Raw genomic sequence first — 16,384 nt, forward strand, 5'->3', positions numbered from 1 at the left:
AGAACAAAACAAGACAAACAACACAACAAGAAACTGAAAACAAACAACAACAACAAAAACACACAGAGCCTACAATTACAACATAATAAATAACAGGGAATAATTAACATTCAGAATATATCTAAGCGTTACTGTAAATAAAAATGAAAAAAATGAAAAGAATAAAAAGATTGAGTGGATCAGTAGCTAAAAAATGAAGTGGTTCAGTAGCTAGAGAGGTATGAGAAAACAGTTAAAGTCTACATGTACAGTTAGTATGAAAATGAGTTGCCAAGGCATGTTTGAACAGTCTGAAAGATGAGATGGAGCGAACGTTTGCTGGTAAGTTGTTCCAGTCAGAAGGTGCTTTAAACATAAAAGCTTTTTTCTGACGTGGATTTAGAAACATTAGGTAATGAGAAGAAAAGATGTACAGTGTGTCTTAAATAATGAGTGGAGGAAAAAGGAACTAAGAGCTGTTTTAAATAAGAAGGATAGTGGATAGTGAACACATGTAAAGATAAATTGCAACCAGTGAATCTGTCTTCTTATATGTGGTGTGGGTAAATCAAGAAGTTCATACATTGTGCAGTGATGAGTTGTGAATGAGCAGTTAAGAATAAATCTACATAATCTATTATACAGTAAATATAACAGAATCAGCATAATCCAAAATTGGCAATATAAGTTGAAGAGCAATCTTTTTTCTGACCATAAGTGGGAAACATTTTCTAGAACGGAAAAGGAGACCAAGACTGTAATTCAATTTATGTACAATGTGATTAATATGGCAGTTAAAAGAAAGCTCAGAATCAAGGTATATGCCCAGATATTTGATATGGTTAACTTTATGCAGAATAGTGCCATCCAAACAGGAAATACAACATGAATTAGTTTTGCATTTGGATTTTATATTCTGGCGTGTGCCAAAAATCATAGTATGTGATTTAGTTTTATTGAGGAGTAACTTATTAGCTGCAAGCCAATGTTCTAAGTTATTAAAATCATACTGTAAGTCTGCTTCAATCTGTACTAAATTTGTATGTGAGGTATATATGACCGTATCATCAGCATAAAGCTGAACAGAGCAGTTACAAATAGAAGGGAGATCATTAATAAATATGGAGAAAATAAGTGGACCAAGTGTTGATCCTTGAGGCACACCACACTGCAGAGTTACTGTGTCAGATTTGATTCCATTAATAGCATTTTGAGATAATTTAAGGCATTCTGTACCTCCACAGGAATTATAGTTCTAAAAGATAATATGCTGTTAGTAGACCGTAAATTATTAGGTTGTAAATTACCACACATAAATGATTCGGGCACTGATGAGAAATGCTTATTAAAGGCTTGGGCCATCGAAAGTGGTTCTTGTAAGATTTCATTTTTAACTTTAAGTCTTCAATAAGAGAGTCTTTGTAATAGTTAGATTTAGCATTTCTTGTCATAGTTTTACTTAGATTTCGTAGCCTCCTGTATTCATCCCAATCAGCAGGGTTCTTAGACTTATGAAATAAAGCCCAAGCAGCATCTCTCTGCCTGAAAAGAGTAATCAAATCAGCGCTTATCCAAGGAAGGTGCCTGCCTTTTACTTTGATAGTTTTCAGCGGAGCATGTTTGTTAATAACTATATTCAGTTCTGAATGTAAAAAATCCCATGCGTCTTTGACACTTGGTATTAACTGATACCTATCCCAGTTAATTGAATTATATCATTAATAAATTGATCTACATTTAGTTTTTTATATTGTATAATTGTAATTAGTTTGGGAGGTAATTTAGGCAGCTTGATTTTCCATATACAGTACACAATTGCATGGTCGCTGAAACAATCAGACATAATTCCTGATTTTAAGAACCAATCTACCAATGAAGTGTGGAGATACATTGAGCCTCGTAAATGGGTGTAAAACAGTGATTTATTTGCATGGCTAGCCCGATGCTGAAGCACCACTATTGAAAAAGCTGTTGGTAGCATCGGCTAACTAGCGCCAGATTTTGGAGTGCAGGGGACAAGCCGAGATGGGCTATGAGACATACGTTCACACTCGGTATCATGTTTCAATACACTTTAGGTCAATATCACACCGGAATTCTCCTTTAATGGTCATAATAATGTGATGAAAAGCAGACAAAAATGCAATCAAGTTATTAAACAAGACATTGCCAGAATAGTTTGACATTATCTTTGTTAAGTGAAGGCTATATTTTAATAGGCCTACAGTATGAGGTAAAAAGCAGAGAAAGCAACATGTGGTTTAGTCTGTAGCCTACTGCATCAAAATCTAAGCCTACACATTTCCTCTCTTTCTTACTTGACTTCTTTCTTATCTTCAAACGTGTTCTTGACACCGCGAAAAATTATTGCATGGTGCAACAATCTAATCTTAAAATAATTACAATTATGTATGTCTCTGTGTGGTATATAACCTACTTGGAATGCTTACATGCAGATGTCAAAGTGTTTCTATTTTCGTATTGATGTGAATTAATGTGTAGATCCGAAGTTTAAATGGTAGGCCTATAGCTGTGACGTGCAGTCACCTGACATCACCGTCAAATCAGAGGATATTTCAGAACTATTAACGTGGACAGCTCCCCTTAAAAGCCCGGGGGCTCCCCGCGCAGCACCATTATTATGACCATTAAATGTAGACTATACTATTTTGCACGCTGAAATCTGATTCATCAGGTAAACACAATAAAGAATGGGAACGTAATTTGGATTATGTATTCTAAGTTGTAATTCCTCTGTATGTCCTGTTGGTGACCTCAGTGAGAAGTACTGTTAAGACGCTTTAGCCGGTGACGAGTACTCTGGAGCACTCGTAGATCTACGTTTTCACGACGCTCTTAAGCTATGATGGTTTCGGGAAACATTCGGCAAATCTTAAGACGTTCATAAGAGGGACTACGTTTACGTTTCCTTGTCAAGTTAGTGGTGTAGTCCGGGTAGATGAAGATGCGGCTGCTATTAAAAGTCAGATCTTTTTTCCACGAGCTAGGCGATATGGCACATAATGAGCTATTCAACACATTGACCTGCTCATATGCAACATTAAGACACATAAAATATGTCAGGTGACCTGTGGACAATGTTGATGGCAATCACCACCCTCACTCTCATCATTCAATTGTGTTGAGATGTTGATGAACTAGCGAGCTAATTATCTAATGTATAGTGTGGCTCTTCTATTAGTCCTCTTTGACTCAGACTTAGACACAGTGGTTTGAAAGCGTAAATAGTTTTTGTTTACACTAGTAAAGACTGCGAATTTTCTTTGTTTTAATAGTTTACCGTCCTACCACTGTGAAGCACCTGATTGTGCAGCTTCAACTGCAACACGTGGAATATTCCACTTTATCATGTTTCACATCCACATTGTGTAAATGTTTCCTTCAGTTATGATGAATTATGGTTATATGGCCATAAATTAAGTCAAATGTATGTCCGGGAAGGTATCCATAATAATGAAAATAGATATGTATACAATTTTAATCAACTTTCAAGCCTCGGGATGAAAGGAATCTAATCTATTCAAGATTGTGAGATAGCATTTCAGTGATCACCAATGGGAAACATCTCAGTATTTTTTTCCATTAATTTTTAAAATCTGAAATAATTAGTCATTCACTGTTGTCTTAGACTGGTGTTCACTTGCCTAATTAATTTTTATCTTAATTGAAACAGCCTCTGATGAAGAGAATTGCTAAATAAATAAATAAATAATTTATAGTGACATAAAAATGCAAAACACCTGATATTGACAACTGCAATATCAATGCATAATTTCACCTTTTAGTTATTAACTGCATTCCCAAAACAGGTCATACTCTCTCTCTCTCTCTCTCTTTCTCTCTTTCTTTCATTTACTCTCTTATCATCTGCATCTGTCTTTCTCTTGTTCTCTGTAACTCTCTCTCTCTCCCTTTCTGTGATTCTCTCTTCAGAGAGCTGTTACACAAATGGCGGACAATCACACGTAGAGAAGGATGTGGACACCAACAACAACAGTGGCGTCGTCGGGGCGACCGGCCCCAACCCGGCCAACGGCGAGGAGTACGAGAACTACGACGAGCTGGTGGCCAAGTCGCTGCTCAACCTGGGCAAGATCGCCGAGGACGCCGCCTACCAGGCCATGACTGAGTCGGAGATGAACAGCAACTCCTCCAACAGCGCCGAGGAGGACGACGAAGACCACGACGATGATGACGACGATGACGATGATGACGAGGCGGGGGTTGGGGGCCGTAAAAACGGCGCCCTCAGCGTCGACCTGGACAGCGACGTGGTACGGGAGACGGTGGACTCCCTCAAGCTGCTGGCCCAGGGCCACGGCGCCGTGCTGCCCGAGGAAGGCTACCCACATGCGGCCACCGCAGGCGACGGGGGTGGGGGTGGCGCTGGTGGTGGTGGGAGGTGGTGGTGGGCCTGCAGGGGAGGAGACTCAGGAAGAGGAGTGCCTGAGTAGCCTGGAGTGCTTGCGCAACCAGTGCTACGACCTGGCGTGCAAGCTGAGCGAGTCGCAGCTGCCCACGCCTGACCACGCGTCTCTCCCCCAGCATCAGCACCAGCAGCAACATCATCATCATCAGCATCAACAGCATCAACATCAGCAGCAGCAGCAGCATCAGCACCACCACCACCTCCAGCACCTGCAGCCCGGGGGCCCAGACAGCCACGGCCTCCCGCCACAAATGCACCTGTACGGGGCAGGCATGCTGGCAGAGCAGCCTCAGCACCACCAGCAGCAGCAGCAGCAGCAGCAGCACCACCACCAGCAGCAGCACCAACCCCTGGAGCGTAGCTACTCGGACATGGTCAACCTGCTGAAGCTGGAGGAGCAGCTGAGTCCAGTGTCCCACGGCAGCGGTGGCGGCGGAGGAGGAGGGGGGGGCTACGGGGCGGTGGTGCCGCAGCCGCCGCCCGACGAGGACACCACCTCGGTGACATCCGAGCGCTCGGACGAGGCCTACGACATCACCAAGGGCAACCTGACGCTGCTGGAGAAGGCCATCGCGCTGGAGTCGGAGCGCGCAAAGGTGATGCGGGACCGCTCCGCCTCGGAGCAGGGACCGCTGGGACGCAAGGACCACCACCACCACCACCACCACCACCATCACCACCACCGCGGGCACGGTGAGCACAGCCCCCGACAGAGCAGCGGAGCAGAGGAGAGGAGGGCACGCATGCACCATGAGGGGGCCAAGAGGGCCTACTACAGCAAAGGTAATATTATAATAATAATAATAATAATAATTATTATTATTATTATAGCACAGCAGTCTCTAGACCATCATTTATCATATCATCTGCATACAGTACACCACAGGTAGCATGTGAAAGTCCCTGCCATGATGTTTGTGCAGTGTTCTCCCAAATACAGTACCATATACGCTAATGCAGAAGGATAGACCCCATCTATCTATCTATCTATCTATCTATAATGCAACACTGCAACAAAGCACTGTGGACCCTCAGCTCCATAGCAACGCTACTGTACCTTCCTTGAGCCATTCTAATAACTGTCCTTGACTGCAGTTTGCACCCTGGGGAGAGATTTCAGAAATTCATTAGCTTCTGTCAATGCAGTTTTGTATGTCATTACATTTTTGTTGAGCCTACCATATTGACATTCTGTGTTTCTCATGAATTGAAGAAAGCCTCCCAGCAGTGATATGCAATTTTCTACTAGTCTATAATGACCTATAGTACTTAATGTAATCAGTAAACATGAACAAACAAAGTGCTTCTGCAATAATAAATAAGTAATTATCACCTGTATAAATGGATGGTTGCTCCAGCCATGATTATATTTGAACCAATTCATTTATATTTGCGTTGATGTTCATGAGATGTTAATTAAATAGCATTGATTAGTGTATAATTCATAAAAAGCAAAACACTTTGGTTGGTTGGCGCCTGGATTACGTATGAGTACACAGATGGACAAACACACATTCTATTGTCTCTAAAGGCAAGCTCTTCCCCAGCACAGACAAACAGGGTGTCTGACTGACCAGCAGCACAACAGAAACTACTACACAGATGGGGACACACAGACATCAGACAGACATGGTAGATATAAAGATAGGCACACAGAACACATCCAAGGGAGATAGACAAAGAGACCAACTTACATACGTACCTGCCAGACAGATAGATAGATATACAGACTGGCAGTCAGACACACAGACTAACACCCGATTCACACGTGATGCGTTGCGAGTGCATGGCAGCTGCGTTAACTCTCCGCTTTCGTTTCGGCACTGCCTGCGTGACATGCACGTCTCAGGTGCGCCTCCAGCCGCACCGTAAACCACGGGCCAGCTGGAAATAGGAATGACGCCTACTTTTCACACAAGAGGCAAGCGTGTTGGAAGCGTTCTCAGCTAAAAGTGACAGTGGAAAGATATTTGAATAGTAAGGCTGGCAGCAGCAGCGGCGCATCACAGACGTTTCTGGTACGATTGCTCACATGAAACCGCGACGCAGCGGTGATGGAACAGAGAGGGAACACACACGCCACGGTGGCGGTCTGAATTTAGCGCTACAGAGAGACTAGCCTCTACGAGCACCAAGGCTACAGGCAGCCAACAGGGGAGAGTACAGCAGCAACGCCGCAACCATAACAAGGGCAACACAAGAGGCAGACACAGGGGCAGACGCCCCTCCTGGTTGCAGAGGGCTGTGGCTGTGGGTGTAGCAGGAGAGGAGAGGATAGAGAGGAGAAGAGAGAAGAAGAGAGGAAAGGAGAGAGAAGAGAGAGAGGAGAAGAGAGGAAAGGAGAGAGAAGAGAGGAGAGGAGAGGATAGAGAGGAGAAGACATGAGAGGAGAGGATAGAGAAGAGAGGATAGAGAGAGGAGAGGAGAGGAGAGAGAAGAGAGGAGAGGAGAGGAGAGAGGAGAAGACAGGAGAGGAGAGAGAAGAGAGGATAGAGAGAGGAGAGGAAAGGAAAGGAGAAGATAGGAAAGGAGAGAGAGGAGAAGAGAGGAGAGGAGAGAGAAGAGGAGAGAGGAGAGGAGAAGAGAGGAGAGGAGAGGAGAGAGAAGAGGAGAGAGGAGAGGAGAGGATAGAAGAAGAGAGGAGAGGAGAGAGAAAAGAGGATAGAGAGAGGAGAGGAAAGGAGCGGAGAAGAGAGGAAAGGAGGAGAGAGGACAGGAGAGAGAGGAGAGAAGAGGATAGAGAGGAGAAGACAGAAGAAGAGAGGAGAGAGAGGAGAGGAGAAGAGAGGAAAGGAGAGAGAAGAGAGGAGAGGAGAGAGAGGACAGGAGAGAGAAGAGAGAGGAGAGGAGAGGAGAGAGAGGACAGGAGAGAGAGGAGAGGAGTGGAGAGGAGAGGAGGAGAGGAAAGGAGAGAGAAGAGAGGAGGGGAGAGAGAGGAGAGAGGTCTGGCCTGTCAGCCATGAGTAATGGCCATTTGCACGGGCCGTTAGTGCTGCAGATCTCATCTGCTGGATGCTGTTCCATGGCCTATTTACTCTCCCTCTCAGACCTCTCTACACACATACAAGCTCTCTCTCTCTCTCTCTCTCTCTCTCACACACACACACACACACACACACACACACACACACACACACACACAGATGCTCTCTCTCTCTCACACACACACACACACACACACACACACACAGATGCTCACTCTCTCTCTCACAAACACACACACACACACACACAGATGCTCACTCACACTCATGAACACACACACACACACACACACACACACACACACACACACACACACACACACACAGATGTTCACTCTCACACACACATACACACAGATGCACACACACACACACACACACACACACACACACACACACACACACACACACACACACACACACGCACTTCATGCAGCTATTCTGTGGCATCTCACTGAGCAGCTGGTAGCCCTCACAGTACATCAGCCTCAGGTACACTTAACCAACAGGATCCTCGGCAACCTGCAGCGTCAATCACACTCATATGGTGCCTACTGTACATCACCCATACTGCACTGCACTGCACTGAGGACTGGTGCCTACATCACCCAAACTGCACTGCACTGCACTGAGGACCGGTATCAGATGTGAACAGGGACCAAGGAACTTAATGGTGTACACACTGGATCTACAGTAACAGATAGTTACTTCAGAGTTTCAGCATGAAGTCTGAATAACTTAACCACAAAACTCATGTTCAGTATATTGCCAAGATCTTCAAATCCACATTACAAAAATATTATATACTTGACAAAGTACAAAAATAAGGATATGAATCCTTTTGTTGAAAAATGTTTCGATGTTATTAGGTTAATCTGTTATTCCATTGGTTGATGATATGTAGGGAAAGCACACCATAAAAGGGCAAAGGCATAGAGGAAGTAGTTCTTGTAAGGTTCCGAACCTCCTGCTGATGTTCCGTGACTTCCAGCAGTCCTGATGATAACCCAGCCAGTTCTCATCTGGCTGGGCTCTGTCCTATCTGCTATGGTTCTCCACTGCCTGGGTTCTGTTCTATCTGCTACGGTTCTCCACTGGCTGGGCTCCCCTATCTGCAATGGCTTGCCCCTCCACTGGCTGGGCTCTGTTCTATCTGCTACGGTTCTCCACTGGCTGGGCTCTGTTCTATCTGCTACGGTTCTCCACTGGCTGGGCTCTGTTCTATCTGCTACGGTTCTCATCTGGCTGGGCTCGGTCCTATCTGCTCGATTTAATCACCAGACAGGTGGTGTCTCTGTAGCTGCCTTCAGTATGCTGAACAGCAGGGAGAGTTCCACCCCCACATCATCCCTCCTACCCATTCTCCCTGTTAAACCTATGCAACAGATTGAATTATTCATTAGAGATCCCAATGGTTAAATAAAGTGATGATGAATATAAAATGTTGTTGTTAACTTTTACAATGGAAGGCATTGTATTATATGATTAAATGACATTTTTCTTATACCATAGCATAGTTCTCTGCATAGGACCACAGTTAGAAATGTCTCTCTGGCTGCTCGGACAGAAAGCGTGAAAACATGGTAATGATCTGTAACCATTAATATTTGATACCGGGAAAGCATGAGTAGCTCCAGAAGCTCCAGTTCTGCACTTCCAAAACATGTTCTCCTGAACTTCAGAAGCCATAGCTCATTAATGTCCCCATGATGAGGTTTCAGTGGGCAAGACAGAACACACACGCTACATGGGCTCATTGGTATCATACTTCATCTTGGGATCGTCATACGTAGAGCTGCAGAATACATCCTCACATGCATGTCTGGATCTTTTGGACTCTGAGCAGATATGCAGCCATAGTGAATAGCAGCTCATTTGAGGAAGGGAACCAAGAACTGTCCTCCAGTGGTTTCATGTCAGACTGATGTACTATACGTGGAAGCTCATTCTCTTAGGTATGTGTGCTAAGAAAGGCTATTGCCCCAGTCCTGGTCCACCGAGATGCCAGATGCCCTTCCAAAAAAGGAAGGGCATCTCGGTGGACCAGGACTGGGGCAATAGCTCTGACGTGCTCTTCATCATCCTGAGACACACCTCCACTTCCTCCTCCTCCTCCTCCTCCATCTTTGTCTAGAGCTCCAGCTGCTACTTCAGTCCCTACTTACAGTCCGTGGCAGCCAGGTATCTTGATGTTTAAGAACAAACTAGACTCAACTAAGAGTCAGAAGTGGCGTCTTACAGGACGGTCCTTAGAGGCTCCTGGCCTCTCCCCGGAGAGCCCTCCAGGATGAGAGGGGGGTGGGGGGAGTGGGGAGGAGTGATGGCTGAGACATCCACCACCACCACCACCTCCGCCGCCGCCACTGCTCCTGCTACCCCCAGGGCCCCAGACCCCAGCTCCTTCCGCGCAGACCCCTGGCGGGAATACCGATAAGCCGCTTTCTCGGCGTCTCGGCTCTCTGTGTTATTTCCCTGGAGGGGAACATTTTTAATGAAACATGAAATTGCATTTCTGCAGTGCCGGGATCTGACAGTTGAGCCGATTTCTCCCATCCTGTGTGCCCACTTCAACCCCATCCCCGACCCCACCCTCTCACACACACACACACACACACACACACACACACACACACACACAGGCCACATGTCATGTTCAACCTAACCCACCAATATGGTGTATCCTGAACAGATGTCACATAGAAAATCGTTCATCGCATCGTTTGAATATGACCGTCAACTCATTAGAATGTCACTCAGCAACCGTAGGATGACATCAGAAAAATGTGCAGTGGTCTCTTCATTTTTTCCAAAGCTGTATACTGTATATAGGAAGGCCTCTTTGGCGTCATTATTTTCCTGGAGTTTAGGAGGAAGTTGTCTATAACAGTTTTTTTCCATAAGGGGTTAAGACTTTATTCATACTTAATTCTGCCGAGTGCTCCTAGTTATACAAATAAAATAAGGCCCAGTGTTTGTAAAACACCATTTTATATAGCACATAGGGAAATCAGGCTTAACGAATCATCATGCTGCCAGGGCTAGTCTAGCAACTCTCCGTTGGCTTGTGAGCTCCAGAAATCGAAACTTAATCAGGACATTGAAATCGTGTATAGAGTCGTTTGGTGGGCTTACATAATGATTGATGGCAGAGGTGCAACGGTTTGGCTTGAATTCCCTGCTACTTGAAAACAAATATCCCATTAAGGCCCCATGCGTGCGGCAGTAGAGGGAATTTGAAAGACAACTGATTATCCCGCCCCTCAGACTGAGCACTGCGAACGGTAAGTGCCCAGACCCTACATTTTAATGTGGGTCTGGCTCGCCAGGCTACTGCCATGCACTAAGCACAGGTGATTTCACTAACTAGCTGATCTACCTGGCTTAAGAGTTGTGCTGATTAGAATCAGCTGATTTAATGAATGGTTGGAACAAATATGTGGCAGGATTTCTACTTTCTGAAGCCGGACTTTCACATCTCTGGTTAGTTTTTATGAGTTCCCTTTGCCCTTTTGATAGATGTTGGCTGGTTTGTTAATGTGCATGTTTGTTGTTGTTTGTTGTTGTCATTGACAGATTCCTCCAGAGGGGAGAAGAAGGAGAGCAAGTGTCCGACTCCAGGGTGTGACGGAACAGGTCACGTGACCGGGCTGTACCCACATCACCGCAGCCTGTCCGGGTGCCCACACAAGGACCGTGTGCCACCAGAGAGTAAGCAGTACCGCCTGGCAGCATGTGGCACGCATGCCATCACTCACACACACACACACACAAACACACACACACACAGTCACACATAAACACACACACATACATATGCACAGCCATACACACCCACACACACACACACATACACACACACGCACACACACACACACACACACGCACATACATACTCTCACTCACACGCACATACATACTCTCACTCACACACACACACACACACCCACACACACACGCAAACACACACACACACAGTCACACATAAACACACACACATACATATGCACAGCCATACACACCCACACACACACACATACACACCCCCACACACACACACACACACACACACACGCACAAACACACACACACACACGCACATACATACTCTCACTCCACACACACACACACACACACACACACGCACACGCAAAACACACACACACAGTCACACATAAACACACACACATACATATGCACAGCCATACACACACACACACACACACACACACACACACACACACACACTGTACATGTGTATGTTTACATTTGTGCATGTGTGTGTGTGTGTGTGTGTGTGTCATTACTGTGTGTGTGTGTGTGTGTGTGTGTGTGTGTGTCATTACTGTCAGTAAAGCTGGGCTTTTGTCTTGGAGAATTACTCACACTAGGTATCATGGCAAATATATGGTAAAAAGTAGGGCTTAGGACATTGGACCATACAGCACGACTTGCCATATTTTTGGGATCAATATAGCAATCCCAGTAGAAGTAAATGATTACAGAATGAAAAACCTGCAGAATATTTCATCAGCCTGTGAATTCTGTGATGTGGTTTGTGATATAAACCTTGACATACGCAAAGACACCTCAGGGCTTAATTGAAATGAATTGTTACTCTGTACCCTGCATGTGTGGCTGGTCTTACTGAATTGACTGTCCCTCCCGCAGCATGTGGACAAGAGTCCTGTCTCACTCTCTCGTTGTCTCACTCTCTCGTTGTCTCACTCTCAATATTGTGCCTCTACTGTATGTGCAATGCATGGAATGCTGCCAAAGCATGCTCATTCATCTGAACAAACTAATAAAAGAACACACACTCTACCAATCCCCATAGAAGAACCCTGAAAGATTCCACCAGGAGCGCACTGATTGAAAAAAAGTCCCTCTCTTTTTTTTGGATAGAAAACTTTCAAGGAGCCTGTCACATATGAAGCACCACTCCAGTTTGCTAACACCCTCCATTGGTTTAGGTGGAAACTTTTTAGGGTTCTTTAAAAGGGGTTAAACTACAGACCCCCTGCCTTAAAATCTGTGACAGCATGCTTAGCTTCTTGAACAATACACTATTACATATAACACGTCTGAAACATGCTAATAATCCTAGATGCCCTTTGACCTCTCACCTCTAACCCTTTCTGCTGTCTCTTGCCTCTTCCTTCTGCTCTTCCCGGTGCTAAGTTCTCGCTATGCACGAGAACGTTCTAAAGTGTCCCACGCCTGGCTGCTCGGGGCGGGGGCACGTTAATAGCAACAGGAACTCGCACCGCAGGTGAGTGATAGCCACTGCTGACCCGACGTAATTCTAAGATTCACAGAATCACTGAGGCAGGTGTGACACTTTCATGAGAAAGATGGGGATTCTTCTAGAATAAAAAGTTACATCTAAAAGGAAATGAAGAAGTTATGAGCATCTAGAAACTCATCTTTCTTTTTTCCTTTCTGTCATTTTCTCCATCAACGCTTGTCACAGTGTGAGCGTGTCACTTCCACAAGGCATAGCTGTGGGTGTTAACACATCAGGCCTGCAGCACTGTGCTTGGGATGTTTGCTGGTATCAAATGCCATGTTGATTGACATGTCTGTGTGTCGTAGCCACTTTCTGGTTTCTTCTGCCAGGGGACCGAAGTTGGTCTTCTTTTGTTGCTGTTCTTCTGTTTGTGTAACATATGGCAGCTTCCACTTATAGTCCCTTTTACATGCTACACGAAACACATGAGCTGTCACTCAAAGAGGAAAATAGTTCTGCCGAAGTCCATCGGGAAGAGATTCGATCGTTTACTGTTTACGGAACTGCTTGGTTTCTACTGGTCTCCATACCTTGTAGCTGTAGCCTATGTATGTCTGTGCAAGGTATATGTTTGTGTGTGTGTGTGTGTGTGTGTGTGTGTGTGTGTGTGTGTGTGTGTGTGTGTGTGTGTGTGTGTGTGAGAGAGAGAGAGAGTGTGTTTGTCTGTGTGAGAGAGGGGCCACGGAGAGCATCTGTCTGTGTTACCTTAATGTTACTGGGATGCAGAGACATATAGCTGTAGCTAGAGGCCATGTTATGTAGAACAGCTCCCGTGGGATAAACAAACAGGCTTATTCACACTTGCACATTAGCACTTTTCAAACCACACTATATTCGTCTGACTTTAACATCACTCAGAATCTGCTCCAACTTCTCTGTGAAGAAAGTAGCTCCATCTAACAAGCATCCACCACCCACATCAGCCACACACACACACACACACACACACACACACACACACACACACACACACACAAACACACACACTGGCTTGGAGCTGATGTGCTCATATAGGGAGCGATGCAGCCATGAGTGCCATAGAAACAGCAACCATGGGGATGAGAGAGCGCAACAACCTTATGACCCTCTGTAGGCATCGCCATGGTGACACATTAGACGCAGAGTAAATGCATTAAATATATGGAGAAACTCACTTACACATTTGCAGCACTCACAAAGAGGCATGAAACACACACACACACAGTCACACACCTCCTGAACATATATATAGGTGGCCCTCTGAAAGAGTGTGAGTAGCCTAAATGATTTGCTTATTATAGTGACTTCCTATAGCGTTAAATATAGTTACTACTGCGATATTTCACAATGGTTATTGTGTACAGCTTAACGAGTGATTTTGTTCTGCCCATGGTAATGGCTGCAAATCGATCTCATGCAGAGGATCTGTCTAATATGTCCTTTACTGTAATTCAAATAATTGAATGACTGAAGATTTTTGGGTTCCCACTCCTGCCAAATTCCACTTTAACTGCATACAATACATACATACATACTGTAGATACACACACACAGACGCACACACACACACACACACACACACACACACACACACACACACACACACACACACACAATACAAACACACATGCACACAGTATTGTCCTTGGTGCATCTGATGGGTCTTTTCAGGCCGCCAGACTGAACTGTCCCAGGAGACACTCGAAATGCTGATTTCCTCCATTGGCCTCCCAAAAGTAGAAACACATGAATGATTGACAAACATTTCTCAGAGGTAACTAGAGTCCACTTATGTTTTCACTGAAGATTTTCCTTCAAATCCCTGGCAAATGTACAACTTCAGTGATCAATGTTTCTTTTTTGTTAATTGCAGAAATCCATTTGTCGTTCTGTTAATTTCAGAAATCCATTTTTCTTTCTGTTCATTTCAGTATTCCTTTTTTTATTTCACCATCCAATTGCTTAGCAAGAGCATCCCTCCTGTCTGAAAACTGCTCAAGAACTCGGTTTAAAAGGACCACAGTCACTTTAGAGATTCTCAATTTTGAACATTATGGAGACTTGCCCAGAGCTTTTGTAAGATTAAAAACATTAACAATGTAAAGGGGGGTGTAAAAAGTGTGTTGATTGAGCAAAAATGATGTTTGTGTAAATAGTAAACGTGTGCACAATACATGAACTCACGTTCCGCTGCTGTGCCTGTGTTGTTGCAGTCTCTCGGGGTGCCCCATCGCCGCTGCGGAGAAAATGGCCAAGGTCCAGGAGAAGCACCAGGGCAGCGACGGGTCCAAGAGCAGCCAGGCTTCTGACCGCGTGCTCAGGTACGCTGAGCACTCATTACCCCTCGTACCCCCTACCCCCACCCCTCCCTGCAGACCCCTTACGCCCAGATTGCTTTATGGCTAGCCAGGTCAGCAGTGCAGTGTTAGTGATCAGAATGTTTTCAGAGGTAAAGTCACCCTTCATTCTTATGCTGGTCAGGGAGAATGGCCCTGCGTTTAACGCCAGAGCAGTTGAGATGAATTCCACCGCCCAATATACACATTAGAGCCCATTTTATATAGTCAACTTTCTTTACACGTGGGTGTGTGTGTGGGTTTGTGTGTGAATGAGAGAGATAGTGTGTGTTCCTGAAATTGCATATCTGTGTCTGTGATACTGTGATCCTGTATGCACAGGAATACACACAGATGTATGTGTGTGTGTGTGTGTGTGTGTGTGTGTGTGTGTGTGTGTGTGTGTGTGTGTGTGTGTGTGTGTGTGCTGGAGGCGGAGCCTGGCTGAGCATGAGAAAGGGGGGCCGGAGGTATGAGCAACCCCACCTTCTAGCGTATCCCCTGCTGATTGTGTTTTTAGTAGGGGTCCAAGCAGCACAACAAGAACCATGTTTTGGGTCTTCTGATTCTGTGAAAGCTCCCTTATCCAATATACCCAGCCACACCCATTTGGAAAATATTGTTGCAATTTTCAAACAAACTAAACTGCAAGTAAACTGAAGTAGTCTGAGGTCTTTCATCGGATTCTTACTAAATTTGGTACTCATCATCTACAGACCCCTCCGTCAAAATTCACCTATTTTGAGTCTGAAGCTTTAATCAAATTTTGTTTCGTAATGATTCCATTGCTAGTGTTCTGCTGTAAATGTCTAATGTTAACCACACTTACACAATCACTACAACATTCTTTGGGCACACACCAAATTGTGTGAAATGTTGTCCATAGGGGGGCGCTATAAGAGCCACATGTCAGTATTTTAAAATTTAAAATTTGCTACACTTATGCCAATTGGCCATTCAAATTGGCCGCTGACAGCCAATCAAATATCAGCATTCAATACATGTGTAAGTAAGTATATCTATAATAATAGTAAGGGGGCCCCATTTCTCTGCCCCCCCCCCCCTCCCCCCCCAAGACAAAACCTTTACTCCGCCCCTGCTGTGTGTGTGCGTGTGTGTGTGTGTGTGTGTGTGTGTGTGTGTGTGTGTGTGTGTGCATGGGTGCTTGGGCGTGTGAGTCGGCGAGCCCCAAACCCAGCTCCCCATCTCAATGGTTATCTTCCAGGCCTATGTGCTTTGTGAAACAGCTGGAGATCCCTCAGTACGGTTACAAAACTAACGTCTCCACTAGCACGCCCCGCTCCAACCTGGCCAAGGAGCTGGAGAAGTACTCCAAGACCAGCTTCGACTACACACAGGGCTACGACGC

General features: G+C 45.1%; 1 protein-coding gene across 1 annotated transcript in view; it reads left to right on the forward strand.

Annotated features, from left to right (window-relative positions):
• Nucleotides 1–16,384, forward strand: part of myt1la (myelin transcription factor 1-like, a) — a 63,332-nt gene that overhangs the window by 30,611 nt on the left and 16,337 nt on the right. Inside the window, 6 exon segments of the mRNA XM_048250416.1 lie at nucleotides 3,934–4,396; nucleotides 4,398–5,212; nucleotides 10,987–11,121; nucleotides 12,592–12,682; nucleotides 14,893–15,000; nucleotides 16,241–16,384. The exon segment at nucleotides 16,241–16,384 is cut by the window's right edge and continues 77 nt beyond it. Of these exon segments, the coding sequence (XP_048106373.1) occupies nucleotides 3,934–4,396; nucleotides 4,398–5,212; nucleotides 10,987–11,121; nucleotides 12,592–12,682; nucleotides 14,893–15,000; nucleotides 16,241–16,384 (1,756 nt within the window).

Source organism: Alosa alosa, chromosome 8 (assembly GCF_017589495.1).
Source record: "Alosa alosa isolate M-15738 ecotype Scorff River chromosome 8, AALO_Geno_1.1, whole genome shotgun sequence".
Lineage (NCBI taxonomy): Eukaryota > Metazoa > Chordata > Actinopteri > Clupeiformes > Clupeidae > Alosa > Alosa alosa.